At 38.2% G+C, this 15,891-nt stretch overlaps 1 protein-coding gene across 1 annotated transcript in view; it reads left to right on the plus strand.

Annotated features, from left to right (window-relative positions):
• The window catches only part of HDAC9 (histone deacetylase 9), a 485,060-nt gene that overhangs the window by 361,835 nt on the left and 107,334 nt on the right, over window positions 1–15,891 (plus strand). The window contains exon 18 of the mRNA XM_055706591.1: window positions 7,834–7,941. Coding sequence (XP_055562566.1) covers window positions 7,834–7,941 — 108 coding nt within the window. The remainder of the gene's footprint in view (window positions 1–7,833; window positions 7,942–15,891) is intronic.

Below are 15,891 nucleotides of genomic sequence, written 5' to 3' on the forward strand. Positions count from 1 at the left end.
CCAGACTGCTTTTACTTGCATCAGGCTTTCCATAGAAAGCTCAGGAGTGGTAATCTGCCTACTCATCAAATACAGAATTTGGTCCCTCAGACAATTTTGGGGCTTTTTTTAAGAGAAGACCTTTTTCCTTTGGTACTAGACTAGATGAAAAAAACTGTAAACAAAGATAAGGCACATGGAATACAGAAAATTATTGTGAAGTTAATGAAATACCATAAAGTCAAATCTTTAAAGGTTTTATCTCATCTTGTGCATTTCCTAAAAACTGTTGTGTGGCCAAAGGCTAGCATTATGCAAAGAAGCCTTCCTATTTGCCAGAATATGAAACATTATATACACACACACACACACATTGTATGTAAATAGTGGAACAGTACCATATACAATTTACTAATACTATTCACTTTCCCCAGACTTAATCACCCACACACATATGGATTTGATGGGAACTCTGTAACTAAACCAGAATTCACATTTGCACTTTAAAAACATATCGTGTTTATTGATAGAATTTAACCCCCAAGATGGACAGAAAAGCCCTCTGAAGAGGAAATGTTCATGTGTTCCTTATCTGAATAAAGACCAGGTTCTAGCATAGCTCCAGTGGTGGCCTCTAACCTAAATATCATCTACATTGAAGAAGAAAGATTAAATGCTATATATTGCTAAGACGTGTTCAGCAGCAAATGATGAATCTTTTAAAAAATAAGGCTTGAATCCTGCACGTAAAAGTTGTATTTTCTGTAACTGTATGCATTACAACCAGCTACACATTGTTCTATTTGCCCATGAGGTCCTAGAAACTGCATGATCAAACATAAGAAGGCAGTTGCACAAGCATTTTCACACACTAATACATTAAATACTAAAACAAATTTCAAGTTAAAATAGAGTACTCAGAGTTAGATCTGAAAGTGCAGTAACAGTTTTTTACAAGCATCTGGTATATATGCCACATATCTGAGCCTTGAATCTGGTCTTAAGTGTTTTATTTATGTATTTTTTAAAAAAAAACAAGTTCTAATCCACATGTAAACCATGCTATCCTCCCTCTATTCCCCCTGCCAATGATCCACACATCACTTTTTCACTAAGGTTTTGAGATCCTTTAGGGTGTCGAATCTATGCTTTATGATTCTGAATGCCTGTCACTAAAGTTAGTTTAAAAGAACAACTGAATCAAACTATGTCTTCTGAAGACGATATTCTATTCAGGCTTCAGCTTGACTTAGCCTGATTCTTTTATGATTCTCATTTTGAATACAAAGCTATTTATTTTTTTAATACAGACCTCACATATTTACTTACTTTTTTACAAACCTTAAAGTGAATTCTGTTTGTACAGAAGTAGAGGTGCTGCATTTTTATCAGTGGTTGACTACCACCATCAGTAACTCTACTAGGCATTCAATTATTAATTTTTACTTAGAATTTTTTTACTGAGTATTTTCTGGAAATTGGCTTTGATTTATAAGAGCTTTACAACTTAGATCAGTATTGGCAGGTAAAAATATTCTACATACAGTGGGTACATATACTGTCCACATTCCTTGTTCTTGCCCAGAAAGAAGATTTTGGGGTCAGAATTAATAGCCTCTAAAATTCTTTTTAGAAGTCCATTCCCATGAATATTGCTGATCAGTTCTCTTATTGGAACTATTCAAACACAACAGAGAAGTCCATGCAAGCCCAAGTGAATTCCATGTTTTTTGCTTAAGCAATGATTTGTGATGAACCTTTGAACTATTCATCCCACTGGAGCCTAAAGACTGCATCCCCTTCACAATTTTTTTGTAAACTGCAGTGGTAGGCAATAAAGTATGAAAAGCTGGTATTCTGGGCATTCTCTAAGGCAGGAATTTTAGATTAAAGCAGCTGGAAATGCCTTTGACAGAACAAATCTCTGACACAGCTGCAAAATAGTAGTAAAAATAAAGGAAGCTCACTGTACGTATTTCTCCTAAAGTAGCCCACTTTTACACACTTCCTGTATGTGGGATTTATGGAAGAGGCATCAGCCATGCAAACTTTTTCTCCTTTGTTCCTTAATGAGAGACATGGCTGACAGGCCATTCATTAGAGGTTGTTCCTTGGAGATGATGTGCACACCTTTGCTTCTTTAGTCATGGTGAGATGAAACAGCAGCTGAGAAGCATGTTGAGGGCCTTTTGCTTCTTAGTGGAAATCATGGAGGTGATGAATGATCACCAGGACATCTGTAAGAGTGGGAGGTGAGAGCTATGAGAGTGGCACCTGGGAAGCTGCACTGCTCATGGTCAGGAGCAAAGTATTACAAACTTATGTGCTAGCATTTGCTGGCACCAACTGTCTCCAACAATGACAGATGCCTTGCTGAAATGATAGCAAAATGCCACACACAATTTTTAGAAGTTGCAACACTTCAGAAAAAATATTTAATTTCTATTTTCATGCCAGGCAACTAAAAACACCAGTGATGTAAATGTGTTTGTTCTGGCATAGGTGGAAGAGTGTGAGAGTCTGAATGCTTTTAAAGCTAAAGCACAGAAATCTGCTCTGCAATATGCAACTTTTATTAAATTGCAGTATCACTGAGGAGGTCTCTACTCTTCTATATTATTTCTCACAGATTTCTTAATCAGTTTGTTTACTGCATATAATTACACTCTAGTTAGCTGACTAGTTTTTATTTACTTCTTAATTTCATAACCACTTATATCAAAGGACAGTATTTTTTTTTATGTAGTACTTTCCCAGATTTGTGTTGAAATGTATCCATCTGAAATGCATACTCGATTAACTTCCATCTCAGGAAAGTTGAGCCCAACCTCTGTTCTTTAAAGAAAGGGCAAAGAATCCTTTTAAACTATTGTAAAGAACTGCTACTTTTTAGCTTGTTGTCCAGAATATTGGACACATAGAATACAATCACTGCTATCAAAGAATCATCAGAGGTCAAAAGTTCCATGAACAGGTAGATGACAGATTTAATTTTTGGAACTATTCTCAGAGAATGAGTATCTCTAGTAGGAATGTGCGGTAACTCTAGGAGGACTGGTTTTTATTTTTATGCTGACAACAGTTGTGCAGAGCATCCAGAGCAGAATGAGTGGTTCAGTCTATTTTTCATTCCTTTTAGGAGTGAAAACAGAATTCCACTGTGGAAGCTGGATTTATGTTTAATCAGAGAGAGAGAGAGAGAGAGATATGCTTTGTCAGAATCCATCCCAAACCAGTATCTTGGGTGTTCTTTTATATTGCCATACCGTTATCAGTGAATGTGTATTTAAGGTAACTTCAGAGTATATCATAAGTATTTAAGAAAGAGAAATAACTCACACAGATGAATACACCATGCAGGGTTTGAAAAATAGAAGGGTGTGTCCAACTGGGAGCAGCATCTCTGGTCAGCAGAACTGTGATCCAGTGACCACTGGGCAGATCCCAGGAGGTTTCCAGAGGAGGGAGGACTGAAACAGAGGGTGAAAAATGAAGAGGTTCTTTAGCAGAAGAAAGGACAGATGAAACAAAAGACAGTTATAAATATCTATTTAAGATGCTTTAGAATTATTATTCATGCTACTTTTTTGCTTCTCTGAGGTAGGTTTCAGATAAATGTAAATAGCAGTAACATTTCCAGTTTCAGCAGCTGCAGTGATTTCAGAAAGGCCTTTAGGTAAACAAACTCTCTCAGATGTATTGCCATATCCTTCCTCTCTACCTTCATATACACGTGCCACAACCTGAGCACAGTATAAGGAGTTGGTAACTTTCAAACTTTATAGTCAGTCTTCCTCAGTATGAAATATTCCAGCCATGAGGGGTTATGGGACAAACTTTCTATCTGGTGAAAAGTCTCTGCTGCAAGGTTTCTTTTTTCTTAGCTTGTTTTAAGTATGCTTAAAGTTTGTGAAAGTTAAGTTATCACATAGATATTTCTTGCAGCAAGCATTCATATCAAGTTCTTTTTGTAGTGCAAAGCAGGGAATTTCTGAAACATAAGTCATATTCAGTCAGGAAAAGTTACCTACATTTCACTTAAGTCATTCCCTTCCTCTTTAATGCCTCCACATCCACTTCAGGGACAGGTAGCTTAATTTCTATCATCTGTAGCTTTACAGAGTATTAGCTTTGCTACAGATGCCAATGATTGAGCTATACTAGATGTGCTTGAAAAAGCCTACAACCTACAGTGTTCATTCAGGAAACTTGGAGTGAAGTAAATCCATATGTGTGTTAGAAAGTCAGCATTCACAGGGCTCGTGTTTGTTGGCTCTTGGCACTATCATGCACAATCCTTCTTTGAAGAGCTGCAGAAGTGATAGGATTTTTGATAACAAAATGTGTAGCATGCTTATAGTTTAACACTGACATTTTGATACTTTAAAAAAAATAGGGGTTTTTCATTTGGTTAGGTGTTCAGAACATTTTCCTACCCTGGCAATTTTTTAAAGGACTTTTAAATGAAAATAATATATATATATAATTAGGCAGGAAAAAGGGGGTTAAGATTCTCTGTCAGAATTAAGCTACAAATGCTGTATTTTTTGCAAATGTTCTTTAAAATTTTCTGAAAAAATTCCTAATCAAGGTAAATTTTTTACTGAATTCTTCTGTGGCTCCAAAGCACTTGCAGAACAAAAATAACCTCTTATAGAATTCCATCTGACTTTTTCATAGTCTGTGATTCAGAAAGCATCACGTTTGTCACAAATTCATGCATACTCAGCATCTAGACTGTCAGATATATGTGATATATACATGAACTAGAACCAGAAACCACAGTGTCTAATCCTATTCCCTTTACTTGTGTATAATCCAACCATTTCACCTCACAGGAATAAAGAAAAGCATATCTAGTAAGAATTTACATAGCTGCATTTCATATACAGCTTGGCAACTGGGCCAGCTAGTAGCTGTAATTTTAATGGGCTTGCCATTTATACCACTGTATTTCAACAGTAATTTACAAAGCAAACATTGAGTAACACTAAAAAAAAAATCTGTGATTGCACACCTGAAACATTTAACGCTATACATAGAACTAATAGATATATAAAACGGAGTGAGATGGCATTTTCCAGTCATTACAGCTAAAGCATTGATTGTATGATGGAAGTTTTTCTAGGTTTTTCTTCATGATATGTTCCTCAGAAATTCAGTCTTAATTTTGTATAAATATGAAATAGAATTTGACATCTAAGTTTGTAATACTGCACCTTTTCAGGGTAATTATTCATATGTTTATGTTAGTTTTCTTGTATTATAATAACTGTGCACTAAGGTATGCAGCTTCAGTTGGCTACCCCTGGCTTTGAGTTTATTATTTGTTACATGTACCATGCCCAAAAGATCAGCTAAAATATCCTGAATTTCCTGTGTATATTTAGGTGGTAATTTTTGAAAATTCCTCAGGAAATGCTGTTTTCTTTCCTGATTGTCCATTTTTACTTCCTGTCCAGGTAAAATGAGGTAGCAGTCATTCACGTGGTCTGAGGCAAATTTTTCAGTGGAAGATATTTGGTCTTATTGTCCCAGTTCAGTCTTCTCACACTCAGTTGAAAGCAGAAGATGATAAATGCCGTGTCCTGGCCAATACTAAGCATTTAGTGGTTGGAGAGACTGCCGTCTCATGTGTCAGAGCTGACAACTGTCTTGAAGGGTGGGCACTCTCAAGCTGTGGTTACAATTTTAACTTAATCGGTCTTCCTGGAAATGAATCATAGTCCCTTTGAGGCTGCAGGCTCCTGCTTGTGCCCTGGTGTACTGAGCAGCTGCCATTGAACCTTTTTCATCAGCCACTCCTTCACGTTAACCTTAATTTGCTAGCCATAAAAATTGTAAGAAAGTACTCCCTCCCAGCCTTCTTGTTGATACTTCTTTATTTAAAGTACTGCACAGTATTTCTCAAACTTTATTATGGTTTCATTAAATTGATTTAACCAATGACCTCTACTTATTTATCTCTTTATTTGTTTTAAAAATGAAAATTGATTCACAGTTGCTTTAAAGCAATAGAGAGACAATCTGAAGGTCTGCCTAATGTTAAATGCATCATTATTTTTTTTCCTACTTGGTTTCTTTCTTATTTCTTCTTGTAATTTTCTTAGTTACTTATTGATTTGTGTGTGTGTTTGGGAAAGCTACTTAATTTCTTTCAATCTCAAGCTACCAATCTGCAAAACAAATATAATAAATCATCCCATATCAAACTAATGATGTTTAATTGTGTTTGTACAATATTTTTAGTTTCTTGGATGTAAATACAGTATGCTGTTATAACTTATTCTAAACTTTGTGAGCAAAATCCAGTCTCCTTATTCAGGTCTACTATGAATACAAACTATTTTTGTTAGTTCTGCTCCATGCACACAAAACTGATAGGAACGATAGAGAACTCGGGTCCAGCACACTGAAAAGTAAGATCACTTTAGTAGTTTGAAATACAATATTATTGTAACAGTAATGGTGAAGATATTTGACAGGTGTAGAGAAGATCAAGCTTCTTTCTGTTTCAAATGACTAATCAGAGAAATTCCTTAGAACCTCAAAAGTTGAGCAGCAGTTGCATCCATTTTCAATTACTTGATTTCTTTCTTTCATTCCTTTTTTTTTTTTTTTTAAAAAAAAAAAAAAGAAATTAGGAACAGAAGCTTCTGCTTCAAACTGAAAACATGTCTCAGTGTGCTTGGAAGTTATCCAAATAGCATCTGCCACAGTATTTTGTCTATCCCTAAACGTTTTTCTTTTCATGATAAATTTGTACAGTATGATACAATTAAATGCACTTCCCATGGAGCATCGAGGAAGTCTGGCTGTCTCTTTGAATGACTTTTTCAGACCATCATGTGTGCTAGCCCTAATATCATAAAAAGGATATACAACATTTCACCTATAGTTATTGGTATAAAATAAATAAAGAGTTACTAAAAATAGATTTCAGATGTAAAATTTTAGCATACTGATTGAAGCTGTAGAGCTGTTCTGCTTAGCCACCTTTATAATATTTCCTTTGTAATATTTTATTTTTATAATATTTTATCCTTGTATTTTAGATAATATTCATGTCATGTTTAACATGTAACGCTTACTCATTTAGCAAGCACAAAAAATGTTCTTTGCTTTAAATAACCACAGTCATCTGTCACAAAGTGGGACCTAAAACCTTTCAGCCAAAAATTATCAGTTCGTCAAAAGTGGAGACACAGAAAGGGTTGCACTTTATTTGATTTAATTTTATTTAATTTTATTTTCTGTCTATGGCAATAGTGACTACTGAAATTAATTCAAACAATTAATCGTTCTGATTTCAGTCACTCAAATATGACTCCTGCCTGGGTAGGAAAGACGAGCGCTTACGGCTCTTTTCTTTTTTTAAAAAAAGGGGTAATGACCCCTCACTCACTCACTCACCGGTGAGTTTTGGTGGCACGGGCTGCCTGTGACGGCTTCCGGAGCCCGCGGTGGCCATCTCCACCAGATGCTTTGCCCCAGCACTGGCAGGTCCCCATCACCCCGCCGGCGTGAGGGCCCGGCACACCGCGTCTGGCGTCTGGCAAGCAGGCCCGGCCCGGCCGATGTAACACTGTTTGTAATGAGAAATCTAAACAGGGAATGGCAGCGAGGCATGACAGGAATGTGTTTCCATTGGAAAAGCCTGTGCAGAGAAAAAGCATAAGCAAAGCCATGTCCAGAAGGCCTTTCAGCTGGCCAGGACGGAAGACTGATGTTATTGTACATGGGCTGTCACGCTGCCAGCCCTCCCTCACGGGTTTGTTTTCTCTCATGCTCTCCCTCTCCCTCTCCCTCTCCCTCTCTTCCCTGCCTTCCTCCCGGGGCCGGCTGTTTGCTCAGGTGGACAGTGACACCGTTTGGAACGAGCTGCACTCCGCCGGGGCGGCACGCATGGCGGTGGGCTGTGTCATCGAGCTGGCAGCCCGCGTGGCCTCCCGGGAGCTGAAGGTGAGGTCCGGACCGCGCCGTGGGTGGGAGCGCTGGGGCGGTGGAGCGAGGGGGGCTGAAGGGAGGCGTTGTTCAGCCCGCTGCTCTGGGGAGGATGGCGGGAGGAGGGCCGGGAGGATGGCCACGAAGGTGTGGCAGCCCCGGCGGCTCTTCCAGGCCTCGCTGGCCTTTGATATCCTGGAAGAGTGGTGGGTTCTTACAGCGCAGGGCTGCTACAGCCCGAGGTGAAGTTACTCATAGCGTGCACATCTCTGGCAAGTGGCTGTAGTGCTGCCTTTTGAAATGGACTTTTTACTTTTTTTTTTTTTTTTTAATATGGTCGTTCAGTCACGTGCGTAACCTCAGGATACCACCCAGAGAGAGGGGAGGCAAACAGGGGTGTGCAGTGAGGGGGAAGACGAGGTGGCTGGCGGGGAGAGCGATGGCCCAGGAGGTGCCTTTCTGCCAGGCTGACTGCCCCGCGCCCTCCTCCCTGCCCCCTTTCCTTTCCTATCTCTGTGCTGCACGTCTGCAAGGCATGATGTACAAAACCCAAATTATCCCCAGTCTAAACAATTTATAAAAGGTCCAGACCTGACGGACTGACATTTTATTTGGTATTTTAACAGCCCTATTTAAAGGTGCACCATATGCAGCCAGAGTGCGGGCTTGCCCCAATAAACATTGTTGGAGCTAACATGTCTCCTTAATGAAACTGTTTATTCACTTTCCAGCCCAAATACTAATGGATTGATTCCTGTTTCCAAAACCAAGATAGAAATAAGTATTTTAGAATTAGCATTGTACGATGATTTTTAAAAGTCCAAACTGTATCTAAATTTGAGAATTTTCTTCCTGTATGTCTGTCTTGTTTCAGTCAAAGTATGTTAGCTATATGTTTAGGGAGGGTTACATATGTTTATGTGTACATATACATAGATATAGAATATATAGGTACGTAAATGACAGCATGCTTAGGTGAAATGCAGTACTATAGCTCTGACCCAATCAAATGCACCTACTAATCTTTCATATTCAGATGCCAGAATCATTTAGCGAGGTACTACACAAAATGTACATATTTTGAAATCTAAGATCAAGGACAGGGCATATCATATGGTACCCTGTCATGCATCCTTTCTGATGGGTATTTCATCCCCACTAAGCTTCCTGGGCAGAGCAGGATGCAGTACACTTACACAACTTAATGTTCATTATTCCCACCCAACTGGATTAGTGAAAGTAAAGAAGGACTTTTTTAGCTTGTTTTTACCTTTGCTGACTGTAGGACATATGTCAGTCTCTAAGGCAACATCAAGTTTTGATAAGAATAATAAGATATGTCCTGTGTGCAGTTGACATGAGCAGGGTTTGCTGCAGAATCTCTGCCACTTATGTCTGTACATTTGTGGTGTCTTTCCACACCTGTGAATGTTCTTGGTTTTTTATGTGTGTGTGATGGACAGCTGAAAAGAATCAGTCAGCCACTGTGAGACCTGGGTTGCTACTGGTGTTGCAACAGTCTGTAAACAAATATTTTAAATTTAGCACTAGTTTGTAGTTTACTGTAAAATTGTTGTTGATCCTAAATTGAATCTTTGTCATAGGACTGAAGCAGTCTCATGCAACCTGCAGCTGAGACACAGGAAAGGTAATTGTTCAATAGACATGCCAAGTAGTTGGTTTACCACCAAATCATCAAGAAAATAGGAATGGAAAGGATTTGCTATGAAAGAGAATCAGGAATACTCATGTCATTCCTGATAAGTGTTTATCTAACCAGCTCCTATACTTTCAGCATGAAGCCCAATTACTTACATGCCTCCATGCCAACCGTATGAACTAACAATCTGCTTGTGGTATTTATGGATAAGGTTATGGAAAGGTGACTAAGGCCTGAACTGACAGAAGAAAAGCATGGTAGCAGAAGTTCTGGAAATGCATTGAGACTGACATTACCTATTCTAGCAGAGTCCTCCTATGTTTGCTTTGTCACTGCACCCATACAAATCTGGCTTTTGCTGGCAAGTTGTTCCCAATACCCTCATATGGTAAGCGACATTAGGGAGATATTTTGCATTCTACACTGGGGTTTTCTCCATGGTTTTATGGATGAGATTGTAGGTACCTGCAAGATTTTAGCCCCACAGATCTGTATGTTCCAATCTACTTCTATGACTGTACACGTTGTTTGTCCATCTTGCTGCCATTTTTCCTCTGGAAACATACATGTTGCATTGATCAGCTGTTTCTAGCGCAGGGAAAATGGCAGTTCTGTAGTGTACTTGTGAAGATCTGAGGAGAAGCAAAGCTGACCACTTCCATGTGCATTCACTGAGCCCATATGCATGTGAAGCACTGAGTGGGAGGATTAAGCTCTGATGGGAATCTGGAATGATCTGCCACAGCTTCAAAACCTTTGGACAACAAAAAGCACCTCCCAAGAACCATGTGTAAGCTATAGCAGCTCTGCAACATGTAAAACAGCAAGATGAGAGCAATAGAGAAACAGGCTGTAGGTTTTCCATGGAAGTTGACCACTGCGGGCTGCTATCAGATGGTGCACTGTCAGTTCTGTGTCATCTTAAGAAAAAAAAGTAAATTATGAGACAGGACATACTGATTTTTTCTGAAATCCCACAGTTCTCTGAGATGAGCTGCATGTCCTGAAGTTCACCGTGGCAGACTTACAATACACAGCAAGGACTTCCTACAAGGCAGTGCTCCAGACTGCAGCAGAGGCAGCAGTGGATTATTTACCCACTGCACTGGAGAATCACAAATGCCTTTTTCTGAAACAACCATAGTGACATTAGGATAACCTCAGAGTAAAACTATCTAGCATAGGCAAAGTGTGAGACAAGAAGCCTCAAGAATGAGAAACAGGAGTCATTCACTGAACAAGTAGTTTTCTGACACAGGAATTATCAAATTTGTCGGTGTAGTTGGATATGAATAGCCCAAATATTTCTTAAAGCTTGACGAACCAATATATACATTTTTAAAAATGCAAATATGCTTTTTCTAAAATTAAAATTAATATAATAGTTTATTTTATGGACATGTATTCAATTAATTTAAAAAAATATCTACAATACTGAAGATAAACATCTTCACTGCCTAGCAAAAAAAAAAAAAAAAGTCTTTACTGCCTTATTCCATTATCTCTACTGATACCGCTTGCTATTGCATAGAGTCATAATAACAGGTTGAAACTATAGGTACATGCTACTAAATAAAGGGTTGAGACTACAGAATAAATTATAAAAGTCTGTAGAACAATTGAGAGATTCACTACAGAGCTGGGCATGAGTCAAACTCATACACAAAGCAAAAGGTTCTTTACTTCATTCTGAATTTCCTGAGACTATCAGTCCCATTTCACACAGGTCTCATCTGAGAACAGCAACATTTTGTTCATCTGATTTGGACAGTGTTCAAAAACTGACCAGGAGTTGAGTTCTCTTCACCATAGTTCAAACCCCTTGTGAGACATCAGATTTCTTTGATCTCCTTGACTAATGGGGAAAGCATCAATATGACAGTGCTAAGGGCATAAAACAATAGGGTTTACTGAAATTCTACTGCTGCTGTAATACTAAATTACTGTGATTTTTTTTTTTTTTTTTAAATTAGGACAAAGTGTCCATTCTCTGGGGAGTCTTAATCTGAATGTTTTTTATTTCATTATATCAAACAATCAAAATTAAGGATTTTGAGGGTTTGTTTAATAATATACTGAACACTCATTGAAATCCATTTGATACAATTTTGAGAAAAGATTTAATAGGTAATAAAGAATCACACCACTGAAATATATAGTATGATAAATTTGATGTTATACTAAGTTGAATGCAATGCTTTTCCTTTTTTTGTGAATTTATTAACATGTATGATGAATGTCATCTTGGCAATATTACAGTAGGAGATGAGCCTAAATACTGCATGAAGGTCACTCTTTTTTAGAGCCTTTTATAATTTAGGAAACCTGCTGATGCATGATGGGGTATTCATATTATATGAAACTGGTACCACAGCTCTCCTGTCTAGCTGTATTTCTGTATCTGCCTTTGCTTCTTTCTCATTTCCCCAACAGATTTGTGTACATGGCTTTTAATAATCTGCTGGCTGACCACAGATCTTTAGAAAAGTCGAGTATGCAGAACTGAGTAAATGTAATTCCACTGCAGTCATTAGCTATATCCAATAAATATTTTTTACAAATAAGAGAAGTCTTATGATATATTCCTTGGTGCTTGGGGAAGAAATACAGGTAGTGCCCTCCCTATGATTTCTTGCATGCAGTATAGCTTGTGAACTTGGAAATCATTGTCTCTAGCTTCTACCTAATGACCGCACCTTCAAAAAGAGGGCCCTAAAAGATCTAGCATCCACAGAGAGAACATTTCTTTCCTGGAAATGTCTCCTAAGGATCTTCTTCCTCTTTTGCATTGCCACAGGAAAATAGAGCTATGCTAGAAGTGTGTTACAAAAGGGAACACTCATGGTGTCCCAGTCATTGCTCTGCAATAATGAGGCAGATTTCAGAGGCATGTGGTCTAATGGTTTGATGGCACTGTGAGGTGCTATCCAGCCTTGCCTTCCCATTTCCCATCCTGGCTCAGTTGCTTTCTTTACATGCACTCTGATGCTCAGCTCAGTTCACCTCCCCTTCCCCCCTGTGCAATACTTCACTCTCGGGCAGCTAAGCACAAAAAGACTCTGCTTGCCTGCACCCAGCTATCTTATGCAGCAGGCACTTCCCTCTTGCAGCTGAACTGAATGAGTATCGAAGTTGTCCAAACTCCACATCAGACAAACCTCAGGGGGAAATAAGAAGGATTTCTGCATCTGTGGTCTCTCTTGAGTTTCAGATTTCATTTGTAACTCTTAGAGCTTGCAGAAAATCTCATCTTTAGGACTTAGATTGCCAAATCATCGTTTTTTCCGAAAGATTTTAGGTCACTGATATTTCCATTGTGTTAATCAAGCTATTTATGATGATGCTGCCACTCTTATTGTTGCCATGTCTATGAAATGACTAATACTACTTTTAAAAAGTCTAAATTCAGATAGTTGATGTTAGTGTGATAATTTTGGAATAATTACACTTTGTTGATTAATGTCCTTCAAAACGCTATTTGTTCTTGTAATGGTTGATTTATTATGTGCTGTTTTGTAAAGATTAAATATGTTTCAACTTCTTTTCTGGTAACAAATAGTATGTTTCTCTAGCTGTCCCTTAATATCTTACAATTGACTGGCAGGAAAAAAAATTGTGCCAGTGAAATGTATAATTTAAAAAGAGTATACTAAATAAGAAACTTTTTGCAATGGTAGATGACTTTCCATCATCATGGGCAACTCAGTGCCAGAACAGACCATGAAACTACTGAAAATCCAAAGGAACATTTCTGAAATGGTTTTCTTCAGCCTCAGATGACCCCATTCAGTACTATTATAAGCTGGAATTAATTATTTTAAGTACAGTACCCATAATAAGGATTACTGTCTAGTTTACTTTGCCTGTCCTTTAAATATGTCAGCATTGGCAATGGCAGCACTCTTTTATGTGAAACACGTAAGCACCATATATTTTCAATCTGACAAATTTGAAACAGGAGAGAGCTGCACAATAAACTGTCAAGGGCTGGTAAGATTTGTATTGTTATTCCCCATTTCTAAAAAAGTTTGAATGAATTAAGAAGCAATTTTGCTTTGCAAAAGAACACTCAAGAAAGAAGGCACATAAGCTAAAAACGTGGTCTGAGACTGTCTTGAACATCCACTTCAGCTGAAGCAAGTGAAGCACAAGCCCTTTCCCTGTCTTATCATGTGTATATGTGTGTGCACACACATGTGTGAAATTGCCCTGCTGGTAGTTAGGGGTGATTTGACAGAATGAAAGCAACTGAAATGAGTTTCCTCCTAACCAGAATCTGATACGTTCCTGGGATGGTTCTTTCTGATATGTCAGGTTGAATCAATACCAAAATAAACCTCCTGCATTTGGTCTTTGCTACTCTGGTGTCTTTGTATAATCCATGGATAACTTAAATTCAACTTGAAACTCTCATTCCAAATGAGCTTGGTTATTACTGTTCTCAAGGCCTTTGTCACACAGGACTATGGAGGAATCATCATATAGTAAATTGTACTAACCTTGGGAATAAGCAGAATTAGCTTAATGAACCCCCTCCCACCTCCAAAATCTTAGTTTTCTAGTCTTAGAAGTATTCTGTATAAAAATCACTCAGCCATCTGTCACAGCTCTACTGCTATCTTTTCGAATAAAAATTAAAATGAAGTATCCTTCTAAAGACATAATAAACAAAAAGAGCTGAAAATAAAATGTCTCCCTAGCCTCACAGTGTCCTCCCTCCAGTAAAGCTTCAGGCTAGCACATTTCCGTGCCTGCCTAAACAACACAAAACCCCACACAGCTTCTCTGGTTTCCTACAGAGATCTCCTTTCCTGAGAAGTGCTCTGTGCTGTAGTGCCTCCTGGACAGTACTCCTCCTGCAGCTTCTTCCCTACCCTTGTTTCTACCACTCTGTCTCACCCTCTGCCCCATAACACTCTCCCTCTGCCTTAAAAAAAAAAAAAAAGCCCATGTGTGGCAGCCACAAAAAGGCATTTTTTCCACAGCTCTTCCAGGCACAGCACTTTTAACAATGCATAGTGTGTAAGAAACAGTAAAAATGTTTATTTTACTAGTGTTAAATATATGATTGATAAAAGCCATCAATCAAAGTTACCAATAAAGTCTTTTAGACAGTAGTTTGTATTCTTTACTTTTACAGAGTTACAAAATTACAAAATTTCATATGGAACCATCTCTTAGATACATTATCCCGGCAATTATGTTTATATGTATACCTGAATTACTATTATTATTTCATACAGTAGTACAACTGTAATTATATGTGTGGTACATAGATTATCTCTGTGACCACTCTGTTCTTAAAAATCTTTGCTTTCTTTCCCAATACAGTTAACACCAGGTGTGGCTGAACAGGCCATCATGGTTGTATACAAGTTAGCCTGCAAGCACCAACTTTTCATGTGATTTTCTGGTGCTATTCTCTTAGACTGTCCAGAAAGCAGACAGGGAACTCTTTGTTTCCATTACAGAGTTAAATGTTTAATGTCCATTTCTATGTTCTTGGCCTCTACTAGCTTCCTCTGCAAGACAAAATGGTATTCCCTCATGTCCATTACTGTTTTCTTGGCAAATCTATGTCCTGTTAACACTACTCTGTTAAAACAGGGGTTCTTTTTGACTGCATTCATAGACCTCCAAGGCCAGACACTGGCTCCCACTCTAGCAGGATGAATAGCTTGTAAAATTGTCCTAAACAGGTACCTGAGGATTGCCTCAGCCTTACACCACTCTTACTTTCACCTTCCCTGCTGAATGGCATAGCTCAGGATCATGTTACAGCATAAGTGACACTGGTAAAAATATGGTTATCTTCTTCAGGGTACCAGTTACAAGAGGATTGTTGTAGGCAACCAAGACTTAAAGTAGCAGTGATGTTTGTTATTGTAGGAGTTAACTAAGCCAGAGATAGCAGGGTTAAAGATGGCACTAAGGCTACTTCAGGGGTTACACCCTGTCAGATATACTATATGGAGCACATTTTAAAGAAATAGGCTTTTATACAACTTTGTAAAGATACAAAGTTTTATATATGTAAAACATGTCGATTCTGACAGGATGAATGGATACAATTCTGTAAAATAAATAAAGAAGTTTCTACAAAGATATGAAGTATTAGCTTCAATGATTTGCTTCTCATTCTGAAGCCCGGGCACGCTGAAGCAAGAATAAAATCTTTCCATTAAAAACAAGTGAATGTCTAAAAACGCCACGTTTAAGCACTGATAATTTTAAGAGCTAAGGAGCAGATAAGTTAAAGGATTTAGATATGTAGAAAATAGGGACTTTAAACATCTGACTTTAGGAGG

The sequence above is a fragment of the Falco cherrug genome, chromosome 4 (assembly GCF_023634085.1).
Source record: "Falco cherrug isolate bFalChe1 chromosome 4, bFalChe1.pri, whole genome shotgun sequence".
Lineage (NCBI taxonomy): Eukaryota > Metazoa > Chordata > Aves > Falconiformes > Falconidae > Falco > Falco cherrug.